Source organism: Passer domesticus, chromosome 20 (assembly GCF_036417665.1).
Source record: "Passer domesticus isolate bPasDom1 chromosome 20, bPasDom1.hap1, whole genome shotgun sequence".
In the NCBI taxonomy this organism is placed as follows: Eukaryota; Metazoa; Chordata; class Aves; order Passeriformes; family Passeridae; genus Passer; species Passer domesticus.
This window is the reverse complement of record NC_087493.1, coordinates 11,712,681-11,739,206: the sequence shown is the minus strand read 5'-3', so window position 1 is coordinate 11,739,206 and position 26,526 is coordinate 11,712,681. Positions and strand designations below refer to the sequence as shown.

The following is a 26,526-nucleotide window of genomic DNA, read 5'->3' as shown; positions in this document are numbered from 1 at the left end:
CCTGCGTTTTCACTCCGGGAGGGTGACACTCTCCAGGTGAAGCCTCAGGGCCAGCCCTGCAGGGCAGTGAGGCACGATGAGCCCCGGGAGTGGCCGAGCAGGGCTGTGGGGCAGGGGCTGGGAGCAGGGCTGGCCCTGAGCTGCTCACACAAAGTGGTGCTTGCCCGCTGTGCTGTGGTCAGCTGCCCCCAGGGGCACCCTGAGCTCTCCAGAGCCCAGCGAGGAGCTGTGCTGCCAGGCTGCAGCTATAAAAAGCCCCACTATTGCCTTCCAAGCTGGTGATTCAATAACAAAATGCAAAAGTAATATTAAAGCTGCCTGCTGTGCCAACTGCTGGCTGTCTGCAGCAATAAAAATGCCGTAAATCAGCTCCAATTAAAGAGTGCAGAGCCTGACAGGAGGCTCCGAGTGGAGCTGGGAAAACCCCCAGAACTGTCTGGGCAAACCCTGCACGCCATCACTTGCCACTTGCAGGGCACTGGAGCTGGCCAGAGGTGCAGGGCTGGAGCCTGGCTGGGCAAACACACCTTTGAAGTGTGGCAGGGTTGTACAGGGTCAGGGCAGCTGGCAGCACCTCTGCCCGTGCCCAGACACGAGGCAGGGCTTGGGAATGCTCCTCTGGGCTTTTTTAGGCAGACACAAGCTCTTGTGGTCAGCTCTCCAGGAGCTGAGGTTGCTGCTGGCCCTGGACACTGCTGGTGGTGTGGTGGGAGCTGCTGGTGCTCTGGGCAATGTCCGTGGGCCCTGAGGAGCTCACACCTTCTCACAAGGCAGGGAGACATCCCCAATGCAGGATTTGCCTTTAAAAGGCTCCCAAGGCACCCCAGCAGCCATCAGATCTCCACTCCTGCTGGAAGGCTCTCCTCTGTTGGATGCTGTCCTCAGCAGTTCTTGGGTGCTTGCTGCTCAGAGGGGGCTCTGAAGGCTTTTTCTCCTTTTTGGCACAGGTGGGCACTGGAAGAGCAGGTGGGAGGTGGAGCTGGGCACAGGACCCCCTGCCCACCCAGGCGTTGGTCCAGCATGATCTGGGATCCTGGTGCTGCTGGCCTGGCTCAGGGCTGGTGTGGCCAGCAGGAGCAGGGCAGGGATTCCTCCCCTGTGCTGGGCACCGTGGGGGCACACCTCGAGTGCTGTGCCCAGCCCTGAGCCTCGGTTTGGGAAGGTCATGGAGTGTGTCCAGAGGGGACAACAGGCTGGAGAGGGGCTGGGAGCACAAACCCTGTGAGGAAGCACTGGGGGAGCTGGGGGTGCTCAGCCTGGAGAAAAGGAGACGCAGGGGTGCCCTCATCACTGCACAGCTCCTGAAAGGTGCCTGTGCTCAGCTGGGGCTGGGCTCTGTCTCCAGCAGCACTGGCAGAACCAGAGGATACAGCCTTGAGGTGAACCAAGGAAAATATAGGTTGGATGTTAGGAAAAGTTTTTTACAGCAAGGGTGATAAAGTTCTGGAATGGCTGCCCGGGGAGGTGGTGCAGTCACCATCCCTGGGGGTGTTCAACAAAGCCTGGATGTGGCACTGGGGGCCAGGGTTCAGTTGAGGTGTTGGGGTTGGATTGGATTCGAAGACCTTGAAGGTCTCTCCCAACCTGATGTTTCTGCGAATTCTGTGATCCTGTGATTCTGTGGGTGGGATGGATCTCAGGCCTGTCCTCAGCTCCAGCCCTCCCTGCTCCAGGATGCTCGGGATGCTCCATGGATGCGTTGGCTGCCAGGTGTGCTGGGAGCCATGCAAACCCCAAACCCATCCCTGCCAGCCTGGCAGGGCGCTCACTCTGCAGAGGGGCTATTTCTGCTGCTGTGACATCAGGGGCACTGCAGCCTGGCCAGCCAGCCCTTGTGCAATCCCCTTTGGGCAGGAAGGAGCAGACTTTCCATTCCTGATTTAGTGAACTTGTGAAACTCTCCAGGACTGAAATATATGCTGGGTGAGACAATGGAGCTGGTGTTTGGTGCTGATCCCTCCTGTTTGGGAACGTTTCCTATTGACACACGAGATGAAATAAGCGGTGTGGCCCTGGAGGACAGTCTGCTGCAAGAAATAAATGTAACCTCATCTTACTGCCATTTAGTACAGCTCAGAAAGCTTTGAAACTCAAGCATCAAGCATGAGGCTTGAATTTCCCATTCCTTTCATGCCTCTCGCATAGAAATGCTTATTATAAGGTGATTTTCTCGTGGAATAATTTGTCTTTTATCCCTACACCTCTCTGTTTTGATCCCACACAACAAAGCAGTTTGTACAGGAGCAATTCTGCCTTTTCCTCCACCTTCCTTCGAGGGAGTCACAGCACCCTGTGCCTCAAGCGTGACCTCACCCTGCCATGGGCACAGTGACACCTCTTCCCTGTGGCCACCCAAAGTCACAGCAGGTCAGGATGTGAGCTGGGAAATGAATTCACATGGATTTTATTTAGGTGTCCCCTCGTCACCACTAGGCTCAAACCTCATTTTGTCCATATGAGACCCCTGCATTTCAATATTGAATCTAAACCCTGGCTCAGAACTGCTCAGGGCTTGGAGGTGTGGGGGACAAATCTGACCCAGAAATCCGGAGAAGTTCTGCTCTGCAGGGGCTCCTGGGGGCCAGACCCAGCTCTGTAACTCTTGGAGATGCCCAAAACCTCCCACAGACAGAAAGGGAGGCACCAACCTCTGCAGGAGGCAAAAGTGCCAAACAGCCAAGGAATGAGGGGTTCTGGTTTATTTGTGGGTGCTGCAGGGACACGGGACAGGACAAGCAGCCTTGGCATGCCAGGGGTGTCTGCCCCTTGCAGAAGTTTGTCCTGCCTGGGGCTGTCCCAGGGAGGGGAGCATCACCCAGTGTGGAAAGGAGCTGCACAGGACATGCCACCACTCGAAATTAGGAACAAATGGAGCATTTTTTGCTTAAATTCTCTGTGTTATTTCAAACATATCAAGTGCTGCTTCAGGCTCAAGTGGCTCTTACTGGCCTGCCTGCTCCCAGCTCTGGAGCACCCCTGGGACAGCCTTTGCCTCAAGCCTCAAGCCCCCTGGCCCTGGTAGCCACAGTATCAAGAGATTTCTGTGTAAAGGTACAGGGGCAATTTTAGGATTAATGGCCAGCCGAGTTTCTATTTAAGTAAAAATCCTATGTGGAAGATGTTTCTCTCTGCTTTCTCCAGCCTCTGCTCTTTCCAGTCTCCTGGGCTGGACAGAAATATTATCTTTTCCTCCATGGGTTAAAGGCATTGAGTGGATTTGGAGAATTCCTTCCGAACAGGAGCGTGGATAAAAATAATTGTGTGATAAAAATAATAACCCAGTGCTATACCCTGTCACGCCCCACATGGCATCTACAGGATCCTCAACGATTTTCCATGGAAATAAATTCCTAGAAGAAACTAAACTCCTCAAACAGCTTGTGCCTACATTAATGTTTTCTGGGTGGTGTTTCTATTTCTCTTTTCAATGGTGCTAAATGTCTAAAAATTGAAGTTTTCTGGAAGCAGGGAGATGTGGAGGTGCTGCCCTGGGGTGTGAGGTGTTGAGGTTTGGATGCTGCACCATCCCCAGGCCTTGGCTGCCTTGAGGGGTGACCACAGGTGATGGTGATGCTCCTGGTGCCCGTGATCTTTCCAAAGGGAGCAAAGAACTCACCAGCAGAGTTCTGGAAAGCTCTGGCACTGCCAGGGAGCTCTGTGAACGCGGGCTGAGCGCCTCATCTCACGGAGACCTGATGGCTGAGCAAGGAAAAGTGCAGATCTTGGGCTGTGCCTGCATTTAGGCAACCCCAGCTCCACGTGGGGTTGCCTCACTCGGAGCCTGGGGCTGCTCGGGGCAGTGGCCAGCAAGCTGGGCTGCCCGGGAGTGGCACAGCCTTGCACAGCAAAACGCAGGGGAGGAACCAGTTGGGCCTTTTGCCTTTCATCTGCCTGCGAGTCAACACCCTGATTTTTCGGAGAAACAGGACGTGCAAGACCTCCCACTGCAATGGTAATTACCAGGGAGACTTTCAGAGAAACCCGGGCGCCAGGAGCTGCGCAGGAGCTGATCTGTGTGCAGCGACGGGCTGGGGTGAGCCAGGGAGCCCCAGGAGCCTGGCACCCCGTTTGATTTCCTCCTTTTGGGGTGAGCTGGGCATCCCCAGGAGCCTGGCACCCCGTTTGATTTCCTCCTTTGGGGTGAGCCAGGGAGCCCCAGGAGCCTGGCACCCCGTTTGATTTCCTCCTTTTGGGGTGAGCTGGGCATCCCCAGGAGCCTGGCACCCTGTTTGATTTCCTCCTTTTGGGGTGAGCCAGGAAACCCAAGGAGCCTGGCACCCCGTTTGTCTGAGTGCCTCTTTTGGGGTGACCCAGTGATCCCCAGCTCTGTGCCAGGAGCCTGGCACCCCACATTTGTCTGGGTTTCTCCTTTGTGGTGAGACAGGGATCCCCAAGAGCCTGGCACCCCACATTTGTTTGAGTGTCCCCTCTGGGGTGAGCCAGTGATTCCCAGGAGCCTGGCACCCCCCGTTTGATTTTCTCCTTTGGGATGAGCCAGTGATTCCCAGCTCTATGCCAGGAGCCTGGCACCCCACATTTATCTGAGTGCCTCTTTTGGGGCGACCCAGTGATCCCCAGGAGCCTGGCACCCCACATTTTTCTGAGTGCCTCCTTTTGAACCCTACAGCCCTTTAAGCCGGGCTGTAAAGGCAGGTGTGATTGGAAACGCCTCTGTTCCAGATCACACACGTCCTGCTTCCCAAGCAGGGGCCAAGGGGACACACAAGGGGACACAGCCCTGCTCCTGTGCCCTGCCCAGATCCCCCGGGCTCCCTGCTGCTCGCAGCCAGGAGGCTCCAACACAAATTCCTGCCCCCGCTCTGGCTGTCAGGCCGAGTTAAGCGCTGGGGCAGGCAGCAGCGGGGGCTCGGGGCAGCGCTGTGCCCGCCGCGGGCACGGGGCAAGGCTGTGCGGGGCCGGCTCCGTGCCGAGCGGGGCCGCAGCCCCGAGCCGCCCTCACGCCGGCCCCGCGCGGGCCCGGGGCTCCGCTCCGCCGCGCCCGCCGCACCCGCACCGAGGGCTCGGGGCCCGGGACACGGCAGCCCGGCCGGGCACGGGCCCGAGCGGTGCAGAGGCGGCCGGGGACGCTCGGCCGGGACACGGCGTGTCCGCCACCGGCCGGGGAGTGACCGCGGGCGGTCAGCGAGGGCTGCGGCCGGCTGCGCGGGGAGCGGGCCCGGGCTCTGCACAGCCCGGCTCCCATCGCGGTGGCACTGGCGGTGGCTGGGACACGGACACGGACACGGACACGGACACGGACACGGACACGGACACGGACGGGCCGCGGGGGCGCGCGGGCGGGTGAGGGGGAGGCGCGCGCCCGCCGCTCGCTGCAGCACCGGGGACGCGCCCCCGCCGGCCGTGCTGCAGCGCGGGGCGGGGCCCGCCCTGACGGGCGTGGCAGCTACCCAATCAGAGCGGTGCTGCGGGGTGACGAGAGCCAATGGGCGCCGAGCGGGGCGGAGCGCGGCGCGGAGGCGGGCCGGCCCACGGCGTGCGGAGGTTGCTATGGCTGTGGCCGGAGAGCGGCCGCAGCGCGGACCAATGGGAGCGTGCGGAGCCGCTGACGGACGCGGCTGCGGGCCAATGGGCGCGCGGCGCGCGGCGGCGGGGGCGGGCGGTGCGGCGGGGGGCGGCGGGGCCGGCGCGGCGCTAAAGGAGCGCGGCGGGCGCGGGGCGGAGCGGGCGCGGCGGAGCCGGCGGGCGGCGGGCGGCGGCCGGCGCTGCACAGGTGAGCCGGCGGGGCCGGCGGCGGGGCCGGGGGCTCCGGGAGCGGGGCGGCTCGGCGGGGCCCGCCCGCGGCGGGGGTGTGGCGGGGGCGGCGGGCCCGGCACACAAAGACCCCCTTGTTGGGCCGCCCGCCCGCGCCGCCCTCCCCCCGCCGCCGGTGCCGGCCGCGAGAGGAGGGGGCCGCGCTCGGCCGCTCTCGGCCATTTTCTGCCTTCCCCGCGGGCCCGGGGCGGGGGGCGCGGGGCTGCGGGCGCTGCGGGCCGAGCCGCGGCCGCCTCTTTGTCCTTCGGGCCCGGCGAGGGGCAGCGCGGCCGCGGGCGCTGCTCGCTGCTGGGCCCGGGGCGGCCCTGCCCCGCCGTGCCCCCCGCCCCGCTTTTGTTCACAACGTGTCTTGGGCTTTTTTTTTTGGGATTTTTCTTTTTTTTTTTTTTTTTTGCCTTTATTCGCACGTCGTCTGTTGGGAGTGCTGGATTCCTGCATGATAAACGCGCTCATTTGTGTGTTTCATTTGAATGCCATTGTTAGCGGAGCAGCCGTGGCTGGGTGAGCCGCAGCTCGCTGTGCTCCTGCGGAGGGTCTCGCTGTGCTTCTTTTGTCACGGGCTCGGTGGGCTCGGGGCCCGGGCGGGGATGGCCGGCGGTGCCGGTGCTGCCCGGTGTCCGGGTTTCGCTGCTCTCCATCGCTCACCGCGTCCCTGTGCTGGTGCCTGCATGGTGTGTGGGTGCATCCATCTCCTCGTTCCGCTGGGGCTCGGTAATGGTTCATCTCCTTGGGAGAGCCGTGTTTGACCTTCAGGCTCCCGTGCCCCTCGGTGCTGGCTGCCCGGGCTGTGTCTCACCTGCCGGGGGCACTCAGGGCACCGAGGGGCACTGCCTCTGCCGTGCCCGGCCTTTGTTGCAGCCTGGCACGCTGGGGACGCTCGCCTTTCTCACGTGGCTTTCAAAGCTCGCTGGTTTCATCTGTGGGCTTCTCCAGCCAAACGTGGCATTCATTGACTAAACCTTCAGTTTCCTGGCGGAGGAGTCCAGCTATCACTTAGAGGTGTCCCCTCCACGATTCCATCTTTGTTCATGGAAATTTTCTCGGAGAGGCTCTTCTAAAATACTTTACGTGTTGAGTCATCATATCTTGATTTGAATTAAGCCATCTGTGCTAAGGGATCTGCTCCTCACACCTCTGAAGGGTTCAGTGACTTCAGGCTTGCTTTTCCCTGAAGTTGGACAATGTAGCAAATCTCTCTGCCTTAGATGGAGACACAATTTTCCTGGTTAATTATATGTTCTTCTCGGGAGGGCTGGGTTGCAGAACTTCCATCAGGCGCGTGCCATAGTAGGAAAGGTGACAAATGCAGTTTGGGAGCCTCCCTGGCTTTGTTCCCAAGCTGGCCTTTGGGTTCCCTGCTGGGAAAGGATTCCTGAGGTTCTCCAGCAGGGAAGGTGGTGTGTGTTACAAACCAAGATGTTTAAAGTCTGAGGAGCAGGGTCAGGCTTTACCCTGGCGCTCTGTGGGCAGTTGCAGATGGATGTGCCAGCTCCAGGAATCCTGGCTCTGGTGGCAGGGGCCTCTCTTGGGTAGAGGCAGCCAGGTAAAATGAGTGTGCAGGGGCTCTTGTCAGTCAGTGGTTTTACTCTCTGCTTCAAATTACCCGTGGAGCTGTTGGAAAATCCAGCATCATTCCTTGCAGTGTTTTGAGCCTGGCGGTAAACTTGAGATCTGGAGACATTTTTTGGAATATGGTGATGTCAGCACTCAGGACTGAGAACGGGAGCAGGCTGTGGAAATGCAAAGCTTTTCAGGAAGAATGTGAGCAAGGTTTAGCTGCCTTGGTGGCTTGTGGAAACCCCACGTGCCCCAAGCTCCTGTCTGTAGCTGCAAATCCACATTTTTAAAACTCATCCTTGCCTCCTCCTGGTTTTTGCAGCAGAATCGACTGAGCAGATTTATGGTTTGCATCTATCTCTGTATTTTTGTTTTTCACTGTTCCATCACAGCTGAGTTTACTGCCAAGCTTCTGCTGTGTTTGCTCTGGTTCCTTATCTGAGCCCAGCACACAGGTGCGTGTTTTTCCTGCCTGCAGCTCTTGCTGTGATGTCTCTGCCTTGCTGCTGCACAGCTGGAGCCAGTCCCTGGCTGTCCTGCACTGGGTTTGGTGACACTGGACAGGTGACTGAGCTTTTGTGTGGCAGAGGTGCGTGAGCAGGGCTGTGCAGCAGCTGCTCCAGCCTGGGAGCCATGCCTGTGCTGCTTCTCCCAGGGAAGGAGCTGGTGCTGGAGAAGGAACTGGTGGTGGATCACTGAGCTGTGAGGCTGGTGTGTAACGTGCTCCTTGCTTTCCCCTCTCTGCTGGCAGGGTGACTGGCAGTGGACCCCTCTCTTCCCGGGATGGCGCAGAGGTCGGGGCAGGAGGATCCAGAGCGCTACCTCTTCGTGGACAGGGCTGTCATCTACAACCCTGCCACCCAGGCTGACTGGACTGCCAAGAAGCTGGTGTGGATCCCCTCGGAGCGCCATGGCTTCGAGGCAGCCAGCATCAAGGAGGAGAAAGGGGACGAGGTGTTGGTTGAACTGGCGGAGAACGGGAAGAAGGCGCTCGTCAATAAAGATGACGTTCAGAAGATGAATCCTCCCAAGTTCTCTAAAGTGGAAGACATGGCAGAATTAACCTGTTTAAATGAAGCCTCTGTATTGCATAATTTAAAGGATCGCTATTACTCTGGGCTCATCTATGTAAGTAGTAATTATGGGATCCATTCTGGGTGCTAATTCAGCTGACCTTACCTGATTGCCATCCCTGCTCTTGGAGCAGGTCTTGGCTTTGATTTTGGCAGCCTAAATACTTTATATCCCCAGCATTGCATGAGTCCAAAGTCTTTTTCCGTGCTGTGTACAGGTCAAGAGCTCTGTCATGGAACAAATAATACATTCTGTGAGCATCTTTCAGCCACAGAATGTGACATGGCAGCTTGGGGGGCTCTGCTGCTGCTGCTCCTTGGAGCACTTGACTCCTGCTGAGCTGATCCACTGAGCAGTGGCAAGTGGCTTCCTTGAGCTGAGGGAGTGACAAGCCCTCACTTTGCTGGGTTGCTGTGTTTAACTGCTCATGTGAGTGAGCACATCTCTTGTTTTAACGTGCTGCATGTTAAAAATGGCAATAAGAGACTCTGCTGGTATTTAAAATATGAAGTTTGGGAGTACTGGGAGTGCAAAATGTCTTTTTGGAACTGAATATCAGCCTAGTGGCCAGGAAGGGATGTGTTCAAGCGCTTAAAATAAACCAATAAGATAAAGCTTGTTTTTTTCCAGTGGTTTTGAAGCACTGATTGAACATCTGGCTTATCAGCATCTTGCTCTGGAGCTGGGAATCGCAGCGCCCTTGGTGCTGTGTCTGAGCCTGCTCCTCCCTTGGGCTCTGTCCCAGCTCTGTGCCTCAGTCAGGAGCACTCCTGCTCTCTTGGCAGGCTGGTTGCACAGTGACTTGTTGGGTCAGGGAGTCAGGAACAGCTACAAGGAGACTTTCTGTCTCAAAAGACACTGGAACATCTGCTTAAATGCTTGCTTCGCTTTTATAAACACTTAAAGCTTAAATCCACTTTATTTAGTCCTGATAGTTGGCTCATTTTCCCCTCCATCTGGGGATTAGGGGGGTACATTTTTAGCTTGACCCTTGATAATATTTGGACTTATTAAAATGATGTACAACTACAAAGTGGTTTTTTTTATTTGTGTGTCTTTGTCAGCTTCCTCCTCCAAGGCCTTACACCAAGGTGCTCACAGCAGAGCTGGGTGAAAAATACTTCTGGAATGATTCCTGCATAAGGAAACTAATTGCATAATTAATGGATTGAAAACAAAAAGTAAACAGGTTGATAGGTCAAAAGTTTCCAGTCTGTGTATCAATCCTAATTATGGCTGTTAGGAAATTCATTACAACTATTATAGCTCATTTCGTTATGAAGGTTAAAAACCTGCAGGCCTTGAATGTCACAGCAAGCTGTAGTGCAGGGACTGCAGACACAGCCCGGGCGTTTCTGGGGTGCTGTCAGCACCTGGCACACAGGACTGTCACTGGGGGTCTGACAGCCCCCCTCTGTGAGACTGGCTGCTCATGCTTGTGCAGTTTGTGAGGTCTGCAGGTGCCTGAGCTTGTTCTCTTCCCAAGGGTTCATCCCTTCATGCTGGGGCACCCTGGAGCTTGTTCCTTGGCTGTGTGCTGCTGCCATGCAGGGGGACAGTGCACGTGGCCCTTGTGACAGACCTGCCTGCCCCAGCTGGGAAGCTCCAGCGTTTGCTGGGCTGTACTGGGATACAGGGGCACGGCTGGAGGATGCTCTCCTCCCGAGAGCACTGTTAGTGCAGCTGGAGGGATGGCCTCTGGGCTGGAAGGAAACCTGCCAGCTTGGTGAGGGTGTGCAGAGGAGCAGGGCTGGGCTGTGAGGGGACTGAATGCTGCAGAGCTCACAGCCAGGAGTTCAAGCTGCTGGGGCTCTGTGGGGCATCCCTGAGCTTCGTGAACGTGGCCCTGCTGCTGCTGGCACAGCCAGAGCCACTGCCCACAGCTCCTGTTTGCCTGGTGTAGGGAAAGAGCCAAGACAGCTGAGCTGAAGTGAGTCCTGGTGCTTTGGCCATGCTGCCAGGGGCTGGTTGAAGCTCTGGTTGGATTTCCAGGTAGTACTCCCATGATAACCAAATGAAAATTGTGTATTTGGTGTTGGTCTCAAGCAGTTGAGGTGCAGGTGGTGAATCTGAGCAGGTGTCCTGGAATTTCCCACCAGGCAGCGAGGAGTGTTGCCTTTCTAGGAAGGGAAAGATGCAAGAATGTCCAGTGAAATGGACACATGTTTCCTTTCAGTCCTGGAAAGGAAAGGAAAGGAGCGAGGGGTGGGTGCAGGCCTCTGGCTGTGATCCCTGGCCAGATGACGCTGCTGCAGGAACAGGAGGCTGACTAAGGCCCACACTGCCCTGGGCACTGATGCTCACTCCAAGGGTTTCATGTAACATCCAAGTAGGGGTGGCCAGCAGTTTCTGGAAGCTGCAGCATCTCTGCCAAGTGTCCTGATCTCAGGCTCTGGGCACCACTGCTGAGCTGAGGGTGAGCACAGTGGAGAATTGGGAGGTCAGGGCCTGTAAAGGCAAGGTGTGGGTGCTTGGTGCTGTCCCTCTGGGCTCTGCCCATGGCAGCACAGAGCGTGGAAAGGACAGCACTTGTACAAGAATGCTGGGAAGGGTGCTTGGAGTGTCGGTTATGGTGATCCCAGCTCTGCTTTGGAGATGAAATAACTTTAATTTCTTGCTCCATTTTTAACATCATCCATTCCATTGGTTGCCACGAGGTTTGTTTGGAGTGTTAGTGCTGCTTGTGTGGAGGTGCAGCCACCTACAGCAGGCAGTTTAGTTGTTCTTTCATTGTTTCTGCCTTTGCTTGGAATTTTCACTCTCCCTTGTGTTTCATGGCTGAAGTTCCCCAAATCCTGTGCTTTTCTAGGGATATCAATGTTTCTTACCTATCAGTTGAGTCACTAAAGCTCTGAATTCATCCTTCATACCCTGCTGGAGTGGGTTTTGCTTCCTGTAAATGCTTGTGAACACTGACTCTCCATTCAGAACTGAGCTGCTGTGGCTGCCCTGCTTTGGAGCAGCCAGCTTTAATCCTGGCTTCAGGCTGCATTAGTGACATCCTTCAGCTGCAGATCAGGAGCTGGAGGTGGTTCACTGGGAGGGCACCCAGGAGGAATACCCACAGGCTGAGGAGGTCCTTTGAAGATTTGGAATAAACATGATTTTGCTCAGACTGGTTTTATGGTGCTTCCTGAATATCCTTATCCCATGAACTGAGTTCCAGGTGACTTTCTGGGGGTGTTGGTTTAAGAAAGGAGTAGTTCTAGTCAGAGGTTTAGGCTCACTGAGGTCTGTACCCTGGGTGAGGAAACATCTTTATTCTTGTAAGACCTGCATGTAAAATGCCACTGTGGAGGCTTCTAGATCAGCCCTAGAGCTTGGTTTGTGCTTGAGTGTGTCTGCAGAATATGATTCCATGGGGGGAAGAAGCCTTTGGATCAGAGAATGAGATGGAGAAATGGAATGCACAGGGAAGGGTGGGTGGTGAGGGTCCCTCAGCCCTGCATGCTGCTCTTTAAAGACCACACTTAATTCTTTGTCACAAGCTGTGATAGGCATTAGGTGATTTTACTGAGCAATTTAAAGCTCTTTTGATGGCAAGAAAAACTCTTCAATCCCACTTTAAAATGTATTTTAAATTGAGAAACATCACCTTATGTACCTCTGTGGACAGAAATATCCTGTCAAAGCCAGCAGGTCTCTCTTGGCTGGACAGGTTTGCCACAAGGTTCTGATTTGCAGGGACTCCAGCACCTGAGCTGCAGGTGGGTTTTACTGCTCTGACTGCTGAGTGCAGGTGAACACTGAACAGCTCTGGGGTTAATAGCAGGTTTCCCACTCAGGGGGTCTGTAAACTTTGGAGTCTGAGTGCCTTTTGTGATGCTCTGGCAGGGCCTCAAGTCTGGCTTGTGCAGTCAGAAGTTCCCAGTGCAGTAGGATGGGGTGAAGGAATTGCTCACCCAAACACAGGGTGTAATTAAGCTGCAGTAAACCCAAGGTATCCCAAATTCAATGTGCTTTATGGTCATTTATTTTCAAACCATTGCTGTAGCCACATCTGCTGTTGGCCCAGCTTTCCTGCAGGAAGGCCTTGCCCACGGGTGGCTGAGTGGCTTTGTGATACCCCCAGAAATCACTGCAGCTTCTCCTTACCTGCTTCCTGACCCCATTCAGTCAGAAGCATTAAAATGGACAGAATTTCTCACATTCTGTGCAGTGTCCAGATGGCCCCTGGTGCCTGGGGATGTGGGGAGCCCTGGGCTACGTTTGGGGCTCAGGTACCCACGCTGTGTGTGCTGTGGGGTGAGTCAGGTTTGAGTGATGAGTTTTGCTGTCCTTGAGGAAGGAAACAAAGCCTGAGGAAGGATTTAACTTCAGCTTCAGCGTCCCCCAAACTCCAGTGAGCTGTGCATTATCTTCCCTGCCCACTCCCCCGTGGGCTTTTTTAAGCCAAGACTTTTGAAAAAGCGTTGGAAGCTGTTTGTGTGAGGCTTTGAGTTCCTGGAAGCCTCCTGCTGCTTCTGCTCTCCTGGCACAGGGCTGCTGGGTTTTTTTTGCACCAGTGAAGTAGAAAACGTGCTCACTGTAGTGCAAGTAAAACACTGCAGCAGGTATTTGTTGGTAATTGCAAGTGTTACCTCTGTAATGGGCCTGCAGCCCTGTTATTTCACTTCTGAATGTACTTGCCATTTGACTGGAATAGGAGAGGGAGGGAATGGGAGCTGTGCCACAGTCCCCAGTTCCAGAGCCTGCTGTGGGTGGCAGCTCTCACAGCCCTGCACTGTCTTTAAGCTGTTCCTTCTGTTAAGCTGCTGCCTCCTGTGAGGCCTGAGTGTAACCTAGAACAATCTGTGGTATTATATAAGCATCTGTGTTCTAATTGCTTTAATTTTCTTGCTGGTCCAGTTGGGAATGTTTCACGTTACTGAGTGTCAAAGATTGGTATTAAAAGAAACCTGCAAGAAATGGAGTTTGCTACTTAATTCTTTTTCCTACCACAAGTCAGTCACTGGATCTAATACCCAGCATGTGGCAGAAGAAATGCAGGGGTTCACACTGGTGGAACTGCTTTGACACAAGAACTTTTTTTTATGTTGACTCTGATTTTTGGAATACTCATAAATGTCATCAAGTTGAGTGAGCTGTGTGCAGGGTTAGAAATGGCTGAGGGGCTGAAAGGAGGTGAATCAGGTAAGCAGAGCTATGAAAAAGGGCTTGTTCTTGTCAAACTGGGTTTCTGTAAAAGAGGGTGATTAAGAGTGTGAGAAGGAGCAGCAGTTTGCCCTGTGCTCTCCTGTGCAAGTGCTCAGGGGGTGCACTGTGCTCTCCAGCCCCTGTGTCAGAGCTGTCTGGGGCAGTCAGGCTCTGACATGCAGCTCTGCAGAGCCTGGTGGAAGGATATGAACACTCCTGGGGCCCTGGTGCAAGCTCAGCTCGTGTTCAGCTCTGGGCAGTTGCTGAGGCTGTGACCCTGAGTGTGTCCGTGTGAGAGGAGGAGCTGGCAGGGCATGGCCTGCCCTGCTGGGCTGGGGGCTCTCTCTGAGCACATCACCTGCAGGAAATCCTCTGCTGAGCCTCTGCTCAGCCCCAGCTGTGCAGAACATCCACAGACAGATCAGCTGTGGTGTGGGCTGAGCTTTTCCATCCTTCCTGGTGTGTGTGTTGGGCTCCTTCCCTTGCTGATTCTCCTGCTGGGCTGCCCTGGGTAAATCTGTGGCTGTGATGCCCAGGCTCTGACCTGAGCTTCCCAGGCTGCTCCCTGCCCTTGCTGAGCACCCTTTGATTCCATGTTGTGCCCACCCAGGGCACAGCCTCCCCTTCACCCCTCTGGGGATGAGGAGTCCCTGTCCTTTAAGGCTTGGATAATGTCAGGGACAAAAGGTGCTCTGTGAGAAAACCATGTCTGGCTCAGGGAACTCAGCTTGGAGTGGGAAAGGTGAGTCTGTAACCTCAGGAAGTGAAAAGCAGACAAAGAAAATGCTCTGTTGAGGCAGTTTATCAACTGGAGAGCGTGCTCCACTCCATTAGTTATGGGATGGTGCTTAAAGCATGTAGGGCTGGGCATGGCTGGTTTCTGTTTCAGCTAATAATGAGAGCTGTCTGAATGCTTACTTCAGCTTAATTATTGATGTAGTAATAGAGTGGACCTGTCACTTTGTATTTGAAGAATTGCAGCTCAAGGCTGAGCCTGTGTTTGGGGTGAGTGTTAGATCACCAGGCTGGTTGTGACAGATGCCCAGCTGGACCTGCACGGTGCTGATGTGCCTCAGTGGTGCTCTGAGGAGGCCTTGGCATGGCAGGGCATGGCATGGCATGGCAGGGCATGGCATGGCATGGCATGGCATGGCATGGCAGCCCAGCGGTGGTCCCTGGCCACAGGAGCTGTTCATGCAGGGCACAGCCTCAGGCCCTTTGTTTACCTGAGCTCCCCTGTTCGTGCTCAGGACAGGGTTGTGAGGGAGGACAGGCCATGAGGGCACACTCCAGATGGAGCTCCCAGGTGAGTCCACCTGGGAATCACTCACCCTGTTTGCCAGTTGTTCACTCACAGCCACCCCCCTGCCAGGATGCAGGGATGGAGTGGGGTTTGAAACAGGCCAGTGCCAGGATCCTGAGCTCTGCAGGTCGGGACAGCTTACCAGAACCCAAATTACTGCATGATAAACTACTGGATCCAGGCTGGAAGCATCTGGAAACCTTCAAACTGCGCGTTTAGTGTCCTGAAGGGGAGCTTGTATAACCAAGCTCTCAGTCAGGCTCTCCTCACTGTTTGTGTCTGGAGCCCTGCCTGCAGAGTGCATTCCAGGGTGTCCTGTGCCTGTGGCTTGGTGCTGGCTCTTCCTGCTAAAGCAGGATTGTGTTCAAACAGCTGATCCATCAGCTCCAGGTGAATCAGCATCTTTGCTTGCCTTTCAATTCTTAATGTGCTCATCCACCTCTGTCAGCTGAAAAATGAATGAAGGCTGCTTCTCCCTCCAGCCTGGGCTGTTACTGGAGCTCACCCAGCTGGTCCCAGCTCTCATTCCCACCTGACAATTCCATCAGAGCCCACAGGATAGAGTTCATTAAATGGCCTGTCCGTTTGTTAAGCAGATGTGTGTGTACTCCTGATAATTCCTCCTGGGGCTGCTCACCAAGAAGCTTTTTTGAGGGGTTTTAAACAGTCTCTACTTTCCATGTGTTTGGTTTCCATGCACAAAGCCCTTTCCTGCTTTTTTAGGCACGGTGATTCACTGTGAGACTTGCAGTTATAAAACAGCTGTGAAAGATTTTGGTACCATTTGCTCCCTCCCAATTAAATTTGGCTCATTAGAAGCATCCTTTCTGCCTGCCAAGCCATGAAGCCAGCCCACCAATATGTTCATATATTGCTTTCTGCAATAGATGACAGTCAGGAAATTGGGAAAATTCAGTTCCATCTTCCTGTGAATAAATTAAGGCTGTGCAGGGTGGTGCTGGTTTGAGGAAGGTCTCATTTTGAAATTCTGCAGGGAAACAGCAGGAGAATGAACAGGGAAACACATTCAGGAAATCAAGGTGGATTGATTTTGGAGTTCAGGGTGCTCCATGCAAAGAGCTGCCATGGCACAGAGGGAATGGTCTGGGACAAAAGCTTCTCCTTTACTTCAGTTTCAAATAAATGAACCCCAGCACTGGCAAAATGTAAAACTTTGTGCTTCATAACTTCTAATTCAGCCCTGTTCAATAGAAAGATTCTTCAGTTAACCCTTTTCAGTTGCCCAGGGTATTTGTTGGCCTTCTCTGCTTTGGTTATGTTGGCTTTGCCTATTCCATTTTTCCATTCCTTCCAGGTCCACAGGTTCATCAACCACTGCTTCAGGAGATGGCCTGGACAGGCTTCCAGGTTAGGTGTTATCAAGAGAGGATTGTTAAGTTTGTTTCTCTAGGTTATTTATTCTTTATGTGGCTAAAATAGTAACATTTACTCCATGTCTGTGCTGGGGAAATAAACTGAAGATGCCAAAGCAACTGGAGGGAGGAGAGGAGGATAATCTCCAAAGAGCTGTTCTATCCCAGCACTTAGGATTTTTTAAAAATTATTTACCAGATCAATTTATTTATGTCTGGGCAAGGGCAGTGGTTCTGGTCAGCAGTGCAGGTGGGTTCTGCAGTGATTCCCTTGCAGCTCAGCCAGCTCTGCTCTGGGAGCTCTGTCCTTGCTCAGGGGAGGAGCAGCAGCCCAAAGTGCCAATCTCTGAGGCTAGGGGGTGAGAGCAGAGCAGGGTGAGGGTCCAGAGCCCTCCCTGGGCAGAGCCCTGCTGGCCTCAGCCCGTCGTGGTGCCATGGCACTGCTCAGAGCCCTGCTGGCCTCAGCCCCGTGGCACTGCTCAGAGCCCTGCTGGCACAGCTCTGGGGGGCTCTGGCCCTGGGGATTCCTCTGCCCTGCTCTCAGCAGCTCCTCCTGAGCTGTGCCTGCCCTGCAGGAGCACAGGGCAGGTGCTGCTCCGTGGCTCTGAGCTGTGCTTCTGTGCTGGCCTTGGCAAACGTGCTCTTTCTCCTGCAGGCAGGCTTGTGGCAGTGCTCAGAGCCTCTGTGTCCCCGGAGGTGGTGGCAGAGGGGTGTGGGTGACCTCAGCTGAGCACAGGGAAGGGCTGCCCCCTGATCAGCAGTTAATTGGCTCCTTGCGTGGTTGTAGCAAGCTGTTAAAATAACTGTCCTGCCTTTCTCCCTCCCAGCCTCACCAGGAGTGAGTTTGGGCTGGGAAATGCTTCTGTTTGCAGCCAGCCCTGGGTGACGTTTGTCTGCAGCAGCATCCAGGTCAGTCAGCAGGGCAGGAGCACTGATGCTGGCAGGAGGGACAGTGGTAGCAAAGGAGGCTGGGGAGGAGCTGCCCACCTGCCAAGAGCCCCATGTTATGTTGAGTTAATGACTGATCAGTTGTTCTTTATGCTTGGCTCGGTTGCCCTGATAAGATGTGTTTCCTTTCTCTTGAGAAATAAATACCTTGTTGAGGAGGTGAGGCCCTGCAGTTATCACCCAGCAGATCTGACCAAAGCAGAGGGAGTATTTTCCTGCAAGGACATAAGATGTCCCTATGTCAGGACATCTGGCTTAAAACCAAGGTCTTTTTCTTTGCTGATGGTGCTGCTGGACTCAGTTCAGAGAACACCTTCTGCCTGTCTTTCCAGAAGCTGGTGGAGGTGTAGAAAGGACAGGAGGGCACCTTTTCCTTCAGATAAAATCTTTTATACTTACAAAAGAAAAAAGAGGCAGACTGGGACTGTCAGCTACTGTGTTCATACCAATGCAGCAGAAATACTTTTTAAAATGGGCAAATGTTGTATCCTGAGTGACCTCTCAGTACTGTTAAAGCTGTTAAAGCTTTCTGCTTATTCTCCCCGTCCTTTTTCTCCTCTCAGCCTGCAGAGGTAAGAAACGTGGTTTTCCTGACATCCAGAAAGATACTTCCTATTTCTGCCAAACCTGGTCTCTCTTGCTCCCTTCCTGAGCTGCTAAAGATGGGAATTTCAGCAGTGACCAAAAGGAACATGCTGTCCAAGCCTGTGAGGAGACAGCAGTGAGTGGAGAGATTAGATATTCTGCTTTCTTCAGAGCAGTCACTTGTGGTGGCTGCTGGAAGGGGCCAGGCAGATTCCTTGGAAGGGAACAGGCAGGAGGGAGAGCTGTGGTGTGTGCAGGGAGCTGTGCCTGCAGAGCTCAGCCTCTGATCCAGGCCAGGCTCAGCCAGGCTGGGCTCATCTGTCCTGCTGGGTAAGCCAGAGCCCGTGGCTGCCTGTGCTCCTTCTGCCAGGGCTGTTCTGCCAGGATCCCTCAGGAGCAGTGCAGGGAGCAGGGATGGAGCTCTGCTTGGCCCACAGGGGAGTGCAGCCCCGCGGGCACTGCTGCAGTGTGGCTCAGTCCTGTGGCACCTGGCAGAAGTGTCCCAGTGGGATCAGCAATGTCCCATTCCTGGATGCTCTGGGAGTCCACTTCTGGGAGGGTCAGCTCTGCAGGGAGGGCGTGAAACATCTGCAGGGCTGGTGCCAGCCTGTCCCTCACTGGGTGGGGAGGGAGGAGTGGCCCCTCTGTGGGATGGAAAGGGCTCATGGGCAGGAAGGACGGACAGCGACAGGATAGCAGAAATGATGGTGGTTTGATAGGCTCTTCCCTCATCTAGATTATTCACCAGAGCAATGGGTATTATCAGTTCCTTCAAAATGAAAGTGACTTGGAATGCACATTTTACTGAAGGAGTTGAACATCAAAAGGTGTCCATGGAGCTGGAACTTGGCAAACGGAAGAGAGATTTAAATGTCTGTGGGAAAGAGATCAGATACTCCTCTTCAGATTTACCTACGCTTATTATCTTTAAATTACTTTTTATGCAGGTAATTAAAGAGCCTTTTAAGAGAACTAGAAACCAATAATTTGAATATAGCATGTGCTTTGAGTTGCTCTACGAAAAGCACCTCAATTTTGTTTTAAGATAAATATTCTAGAACCTGTGAAAAGGCTTTCTGTTCTTTCCGACTTTATTTCAATACTGTTTACTAACAGAAATGTTTGTTATTTTTTCTTTTCCCAGACCTATTCAGGGCTGTTCTGTGTAGTCATAAATCCTTACAAGAACCTCCCAATCTATTCAGAGAACATCATTGAGATGTACAGAGGGAAGAAGCGCCACGAGATGCCACCGCACATTTACGCCATATCCGAGTCTGCCTACAGGTGCATGCTGCAAGGTAAGGAGCAGGCTCTGGGCTCTGGCAGCTGCCTGGGAGCTCCTCAGTGCTCCTGCAGCCTGGGGATTCCTCACCCAGCCGTGTGCACTCAGGGCTTTACAGAGGGGGGAGAGAACCAGGTTGTGTGACTGAGGCACAGCAGCAAGGTGACACCAGCACAGCTGGGCTGGGCCAGTGCTGCTCTGGGAGTTGAGTCAGAAATACTTTGTTCCTCAATAAAAAGGGCTAAGTTGCATGTCCAGAGATGCTGTGCACTGGCTCTGGATGAAGGAAGAGTGAAATGCTGGGATTGAAAAGGCAGTGCTATAAAAATGGTGTTTGGCAGCTGGCAAATAATCCGAGGTGACAATGGAACAATGGTGGCTTTGAGTTCAAACAGAGGTCAGGGAAACACTTAACCTGGAGGAATTTCTTTCTTTCTGTCCTAACTGATGTGTGTCTGTAGTAGAATAGAGTGAGTTCATGGAGGGCTCATGGTTTGAATTTTGGCTTTAAGGCTGTGCTGGACAAACATGAAAACTGACTCTGACCTGACAGAAATGAGCACGTGCTGTTGAACTCACCCAGTTGCATTTCTGACACAGGATTTTGGAAGCACAGCTCATTCCAGTACTGATTCATGTTTAGGGGGCTGTTAAGATGTGGGGACAGCAGCAAGTTGTCTGGAGCCAGGTGTGTGTCACCAGGAGCCAGCTCTGCACACCTTGCTGTGTGCTGTGCCTGAGTTTGGGCTGCAAGGAGGGGAAGAGCTGTTTGACCCACTTCACCCAAACTCAGGGAAAGCTCTTTCTGCTACCAGATTAAACCATTTAAATGTTAAATTTTGTTTTTTTAGGCACTTGATATCTTTAAATACATCACACAAGTCTTTGTTTCTTGAATTGTGACTTTGTCTTTGGGGCTGCTTAATAATCAACCACAGGTTGCTGAGTGTCCTTTCACCTCAGGAGAGCTGTGCCAGCAGAGCGGGGTGATGCAGGGACAGCCAGGGGGACAGCAGCAAACTGGGGCCACCAGGACTTGTTCTGCTTCCCAGTGGGTACATGGGGCTCTGTTTTTGTGTCTTTGTGAAAGAAACTCTGACTTCTTGACCAGAACAACAGCCTCTAACAGCTCAGATCAGAGCACCCCTAATAAGTGCATGTGGGATAATAGCAGAGCAAACCTTAAGATTTATTTTAAGGAGTTTATTGTAGCAGTCTCAAGTGGATTGTGATTAAGTGCTTCCCAATCTGAAAGCACTTCTCGAAATGGTCTCAAGAATACACTGAAATGTCCTTGAGACAAATGTCCTCTAATAAAGTAAGTCAATGTCAGCAGTTACCACGCTCCGGGTGCTCCATATATTTGCTCACATACCCTGCTGGTACTCGTTTGTATCTCTGGAGATCCTGCTACATGGACAAATGTTACTATTTTTGGAAGATGGAATTAAAAAAAAATGCACATGATGGTGTATGTTTGGTTACAGTCCTCTTTTCTTTCCTTCTGATGCATGGAGGTTTATATTTTGTATCAAATCTCTCTGTGCTTGCTTTCTTTTTGGTTTTGATAGTCTGAGTTCTCATCTGAACAAATGAAGGCATAGCTTGGAATAAGAGCAGATGAAACCCCTGCAATGGGATCCATTATTATCCATTATTTAGGGAATAACTTGTTTAAGGGTAACTAAATCTGTGTTTCTAGTGCCCTTCACCTGCATGGAGCCACTCCCTGTTTATTTTAGGCAGCATTTGCAGGAGTTGGTGAGTTTCCCATTGCTGATTTGTCTGCACAGGACACTGCAGGGATAAATAAAAACCCCAGCACAGGCATGGGTGCTGGTGAGGGGGAGCAGTGGGTGTTTGTGCCAGGTGGAGTGGGGGGCTCTGGCACTGCCCCTGCTGCAGAGACACTGCAGGGAGCTGACTTTGTCTCCATGTAAATAAAACTTGCAGTTACAACAACCAAGGTTTTGTAGTCATTAGAGCACCAAATAATATTTGTCTTAACAGTAGCAGATGATTACATTATTCTGTTTGTTTCTGGTTATCAGTGGCAACACAAGGTCAGCTACTGAGTGTGCCCAGGCTTTGGTGAGGATAGGTTTTCCCTATCAAGTATTTAACACAATGTGCAAAATGTCTCTCATCTTCTAACTCTGCCTTGTGTTGTAGTCAGCACTCAGTCTTCAATGAAACAGAAAATATGTGTCAGGAAGTTCTGGCTGGTAGAAATACGTCTGTAACCAAGAGCTAGCTGGGTTAATCAAAACGCTCCAGATTAATCATCAGAGGTGTCTGCGAGCCTTTATTTGCAGCAGAATCCTTGGCCAGGATGCTTTTGCTGATAAGGTACTGCCACATGCTTGTAGAAGTGTTGCTGTGCCGTTCCTGGCGGGGTCTGTGCACGCAGCTGGGGTGGCACATGCAGGGCTGGGGTGGCACAGGCAGGGCTGGGGTGGCACATGCAGGGCTGGGGTGGCACAGGCAGGGCTGGGGTGGCACATGCAGCTGGGGTGGCACATGCAGCTGGGGTGGCACATGCAGGGCTGGGGTGGCACATGCAGCTGGGGTGGCACATGCAGCTGGGGTGGCACAGGCAGGGCTGGGGTGGCACAGGCAGGGCTGGGGTGGCACAGGCAGGGCTGGGGTGGCACATGCAGGGCTGGGGTGGCACAGGCAGGGCTGGGGTGGCACAGGCAGGGCTGGGGAGAGGAGTTTTCCCAGTGGCAGTGCAAGCCATGCTTCTGCTGCTGCAGCACATCCATGGCTCCCTTTGATAGGAATGGCTGCTGTCTTTCCAGTGTTTGACGTCTGAAGTTTAATTATTAGGATTCAAACCTGAAATTGAAACCATAGGAATGCAATTCCTTTGGAGAATATGACCTTCCCCTAATAGAAATATCCTGGCCACTAATCTAGATTAATGAAAGTGGTTGGCTGGATTTTCCTGGCCTGTTCAGTGGTATTTTGTGCAGCATAATCATGTTTATTTTCCTTGCAGCTAATCACAAACTACTCATTTCCAGGTGTTTGTGAGCTGTTTACTGTGATTAACAGGATACCTGGACCTGAGCTAGGATTCTGAGCAACCTGATTTCTGAAACCACAATTTTACTGTGCTGGGAATTGGGCACAGTGAGTAAAGTGTTACTCAGGGTCTTAGTGCTTTCATGCCTCTAATTCAGAGCATGGACAGTCACAGCTCAGCTTCCAGGTTCTGCTTTGCTGAGGTTTTGTGTGTTTAATATTTGTGCTTAAATAAGAAAATGGAGATTTTTATTTAGATTATGAAAGCAAAGGATTTTCTGGTCAGCAGAACTGGTGTGTGTGCATCTCCATAGTTATTCCTTGTCTTAAACATTGCTGGAACACTCTGAATGTTCCTGAACTGGGGATACAAATGAATCCCTGCAGTTCTCCACGTGTGCTGTGCTGGGAAGAGTCTGTGTGTCAGCACTGCTGCCTGCCAGCCATCAAACCCCGCTCTGTTCTTGGCCCCCTGCAGAATTTCCTGTCTGGGGGGACCTCGTGCCCCCCTGGCTGCCCAGGTCAGCCCTCCCTGTGCCCTCTGGGGAGGGAAGAATGGGCTGCAAACGTGGGTCAGAGCCTGCCAAGGGCAGAGGGCACAGCCTGGGGAGAGCTCTGACACCAGAAGAGAGCCCAGCTTGGAGGGGATGGATTCCAGGGACACAGAATCAGTTCTGGGAGAGGCAGGACTGCTCTCCAGGGCTGAGTGTTGCAGATGAACGGGGCAGCTGGGAGGGAACGGGGATTTGGGGCAGGGTCTGCAGGGAAAGGCAAACCCAGGCAGTGCTGGCTTGCATTAAAGGTTGAGTTGGAGGTGCTCCTCTTGGAGGCAGCCAGGACCTGGGCTGCATTCTAGTTATGCCAGTCAGGATTTCTCTTCAGGAAAAGACTCATTACCCAGTGCCTGACCGCAGGAGATAATAACCTGCAATTCAGCTTTCCAGACTGGATTTCCCCTCTCTTTCCCCCAGTAATTATTTTTCAAAGTGCTGTGGTAGTAGGGTGTTACTTCACAGGTGGTTTAGTGGATTTCTCCTGCACTTTCCCTTCGTTTCCCTGAGGAGAAGGTGAAGCAGGCAGTGGCCATATCCAGGGGTGATGGGCTGGGATGAAGCCCAGCAGTGGGGTAGGGCAGTGCTGGCCCCACAGAGCATGCTGACATGATCATAAGGAATTGCTGTCCTAATCCCTGTGACAATGGTGACCTTAATTCTGCTTGCTTATACAATTTGCAAGCCTTGCTAGTGTTCTTCAGTCCTGCTCAAAGTTATGGGCCATGAAAATTTGCCACAGAGCAGGATTTTCTTTGAGAAAATGGATTTTCTAGGCTGATAGGGCTGTGACAATACTTCACCAGCAAGGGAGATTTGATTGTGTAGAAGCAGCACTCACAAATTTTTCTCTAGTGCTTTTTCCACAGTTGACCTTCTCTTTTCCCTTTTCCCTTCCAGTTTCCCACTGGATTTCTAGAGGAAGTGTGGCTTTGTTTTATTGTGCCTCTTTATTCAGTGACATGCAAGTGTTTCGGAAGAAATACTAAGGAAAACTTGTTGACTTTTTGTTGCTAAAGCCCAGCTTGCCTATTAATATTACTCTTGCTTAATTATGCTGAGTCTCTCCTTTTTATCCTGTTTCCCTGAGGACATCTTGATGAGCACCAAATTAGCACTGATATTTTAGGCCTGCCTTTAATCCTGTTGCAGAGAAGGTTTATCGGAAACAGCCTAAGAGGGGAAGGGAACACTTGGTGTTGGAGGAGCCAGAACTGCCTACAGGTGCAATGCTTCTCTCTTCAAAACATCTTCTCCGTCTATATTTGTAGTTAATCTTGATTTAAGTCCTCCCCTGGGGGCATATCCACCCCCAGATATGGAAGAAAAGAATTGAAACTAAAATAAGACTTTTTTTATTTTAAAAGTCTATTAAATCTTCAAATGGAAGAGGGAAAAATTGCTCTGAGACTGAAAAAGTTGGGAGTGATGGTTGGTGTTCTCTGTTGTGAGGAGCAGATGGAACCTGATAAATATGCCATTAATGTTCTTGGTATTTTCATTGCCTCTTGACTTCCCAAAAGGGTCCCCAAGGCCTTGTAAGGAGTTGCAAAGTGCAGGATGATGATCCCAGCAGACCTGGCTGCTTGGTAAATGTCATGTGAAGGATTTATAGGTCCCTTTATTGTTACGTTGAGAATTCTGGGCTTTCACTTGGTCCACTCAGGCAGGTGTGGAATATAAATACTCAGGTGACAGCACCATTACCATCCAGATTGCTCGCACACCTCCAGGAGGGCCACGTGCAGTGTCTGCATGGCTGAGTGCAGGGAGATTCTTGAAGCAGAAAACACTGAAATCCATCATGCTGAAAGTCTCCTGCCTCATTATTTTTGAATTTGAAGTAAAATGATAAATACTTCTGTCAGCTGAACTTGTTTTGCAGTATTTCGTCTCCTTCCCCTCACTTTTGTGTTCTGTCTCTTGGTATTAAACTGGGAGATTCATGGGCTGGGAGTTGTCCTGGTTGAAATCACTGCACCTTGCTTGGCCAGCTGTGAATGGCACCAGCAGCAAATCCTTACTGAGCTTACACAATCTGCTTCTAGAAACTGCATTTTAAACTCCTTTTGTTATTGTTGGGAAAGTTGTCGTTCTTTACTGACCTTTGTCCTTCTCTGTGTCAAAATGTGACTGCATCCCTGTTCAGCTCAAGGCTGGGCACTTAATGAGGAATGATGATACTTTCAGTGAACAGCTCTCTCTGAAGGCTTAATTGCTTGGAAGTTGACATCTTTTTAATGTAATTTCAGTAACTTTGTTGTATTACAAATGAGACAGGGGTGACAATTGTTACATAAGGAATTTTTAGTTTCCTCAGAGCCTTGGTTTTTCCCTCCTCCTGAAGCGCAGTGCTGCAATAGATGAGCCACTTCATGGGCTTTTTTGGTTGATATTCTGAGCAAGCAGAGATGACTTTAATTTTAAAAGTTGCTATGCAAGCTGGCCTTATAATTGAATTGTGCCTGTGCCTACAGACAGGAATTCAAGACTGAGTGCATCCAACTTGGGAAATCATTCATGAGATGAATCACTGCGATTACTCAGTCAGCACCTGCTCCTGCACCGAAGCCCTCGTTTCAATTAAATCCTTTTATTTCTAGGTAGTTGTGAAATGGCTAATTTGCTGCTGCTGGGCCCAGGCCTGGGATGACAGGCACAAGCAGCAATGCCTTGATGTAACAAAACCTCCAATGTGTTCTGATCTGGGGAGCAGCGTGAGAGCCGGGCCGTGCACAAAGCTGGGGCTTGTCAGCCCTGCCTGCATTCCTCTGGGCTGCTGAGCTAAGGGTGCAGCTATGCCACAACTGCCCCTGCCAGCACTCGCTGCAGCTTCTTTTTCCTCCCCCTTGCTCCTAGATTTGTTGTCCTTTGGCAAGGGAGCAGCAGAGCAGGATTTGTCCCTTGGCCAGTGGCAGAGGTGAGGGCTGCTGCTGTCCTGCTCTTGTCTGGGAGCCCAGGCTCACAGCAGCAGCACAAGTGCCAGTTTCTGTATTTCTGTCCTGCTCTGTCTCCAGCCTGCTCTCACTTGTCCAGGCGTGATGCTCTCAGGTGTTCCTGGCAGGCTTTGGGAGCCTTCCTCAAGGACTCAGAGTTGCAAGGTGTTGTGCATCTGTTTCAGAGAAGAAGGTGAATAAAAGCTCATGGCTTCCTGATCACCCTGGGGCATTCAAATTCATCCTGTTCTAGGGCTTTTTCAGAGTCGTGGTAAAGCCATCAGATGGTGTGGAGAAGGAAAATGCAAAAGAAAAAATAGGTGTCTACCTGTTTATGTGTATCTGCTGTGAAGTTGTTCAGGGAATTTATTGTGGAAAATTAGAGGAAAATAGCAGGAAATAATTCTCTGAAGGGTTAGTAATAGAAAATGCTGAAAATAGAAAATCTGCAAGAACCAAATCCTTAATCTCAGAGATGGAATAGCTGATGGACTGTGCTGCACAGAAACATGTGGCAGCAGGGCAGCCAGATGGGAGCTGCTGGTGCCATCTCCAGGGCCCTGCTCAGAACCTGGAGACCACCGTACTCCTGATCAGCTTCCCAAAAGGGATTTGATAACAATCCTAACCAAAGGGGGGGTGTAAGCAGTGTGAGGAAAGACCTTTGTATGGGTAAAGAACTGGTTAAAGATTGGTCAATCTTGCCCATTGTTTTGTGCTTTTTATGGTTTGGGAGTTGCTGCTGCAGACCCTGGAACCTGCATTCCTCTGTTTGTCCATAAACATCTTGGGAGAGATGAATTCCCTTGGCAATGCTGGAGCTGCTGCTGCTCAAGCAGGAGCTGGAGGGGTGAAGGGTCTGGGGATGTCTGAATGCAGCAGTGCTTGTAAATCAGTAGGGAATGTGAGGAGTGAGTGGAAAAGGGATCCATCTCAAACATTTTTACCGTAGACTCGACACATTTTCTTTCTATTTTCA

General features: G+C 52.2%; 1 protein-coding gene across 4 annotated transcripts in view; it reads left to right on the top strand.

Moving 5' to 3' along the window:
- The first annotated feature begins 5,623 nt into the window (after window positions 1–5,623).
- MYH10 (myosin heavy chain 10) overlaps window positions 5,624–26,526 on the top strand; it is an 84,465-nt gene continuing 63,562 nt past the window's right edge. For all 4 annotated transcript variants that reach the window (XM_064395883.1, XM_064395881.1, XM_064395882.1 and 1 more), the window contains exons 1-3: window positions 5,624–5,731; window positions 8,081–8,457; window positions 18,893–19,049. In XM_064395883.1, coding sequence (XP_064251953.1) covers window positions 8,113–8,457; window positions 18,893–19,049 — 502 coding nt within the window. In that variant the 5' untranslated portion in view covers window positions 5,624–5,731; window positions 8,081–8,112. The remainder of the gene's footprint in view (window positions 5,732–8,080; window positions 8,458–18,892; window positions 19,050–26,526) is intronic.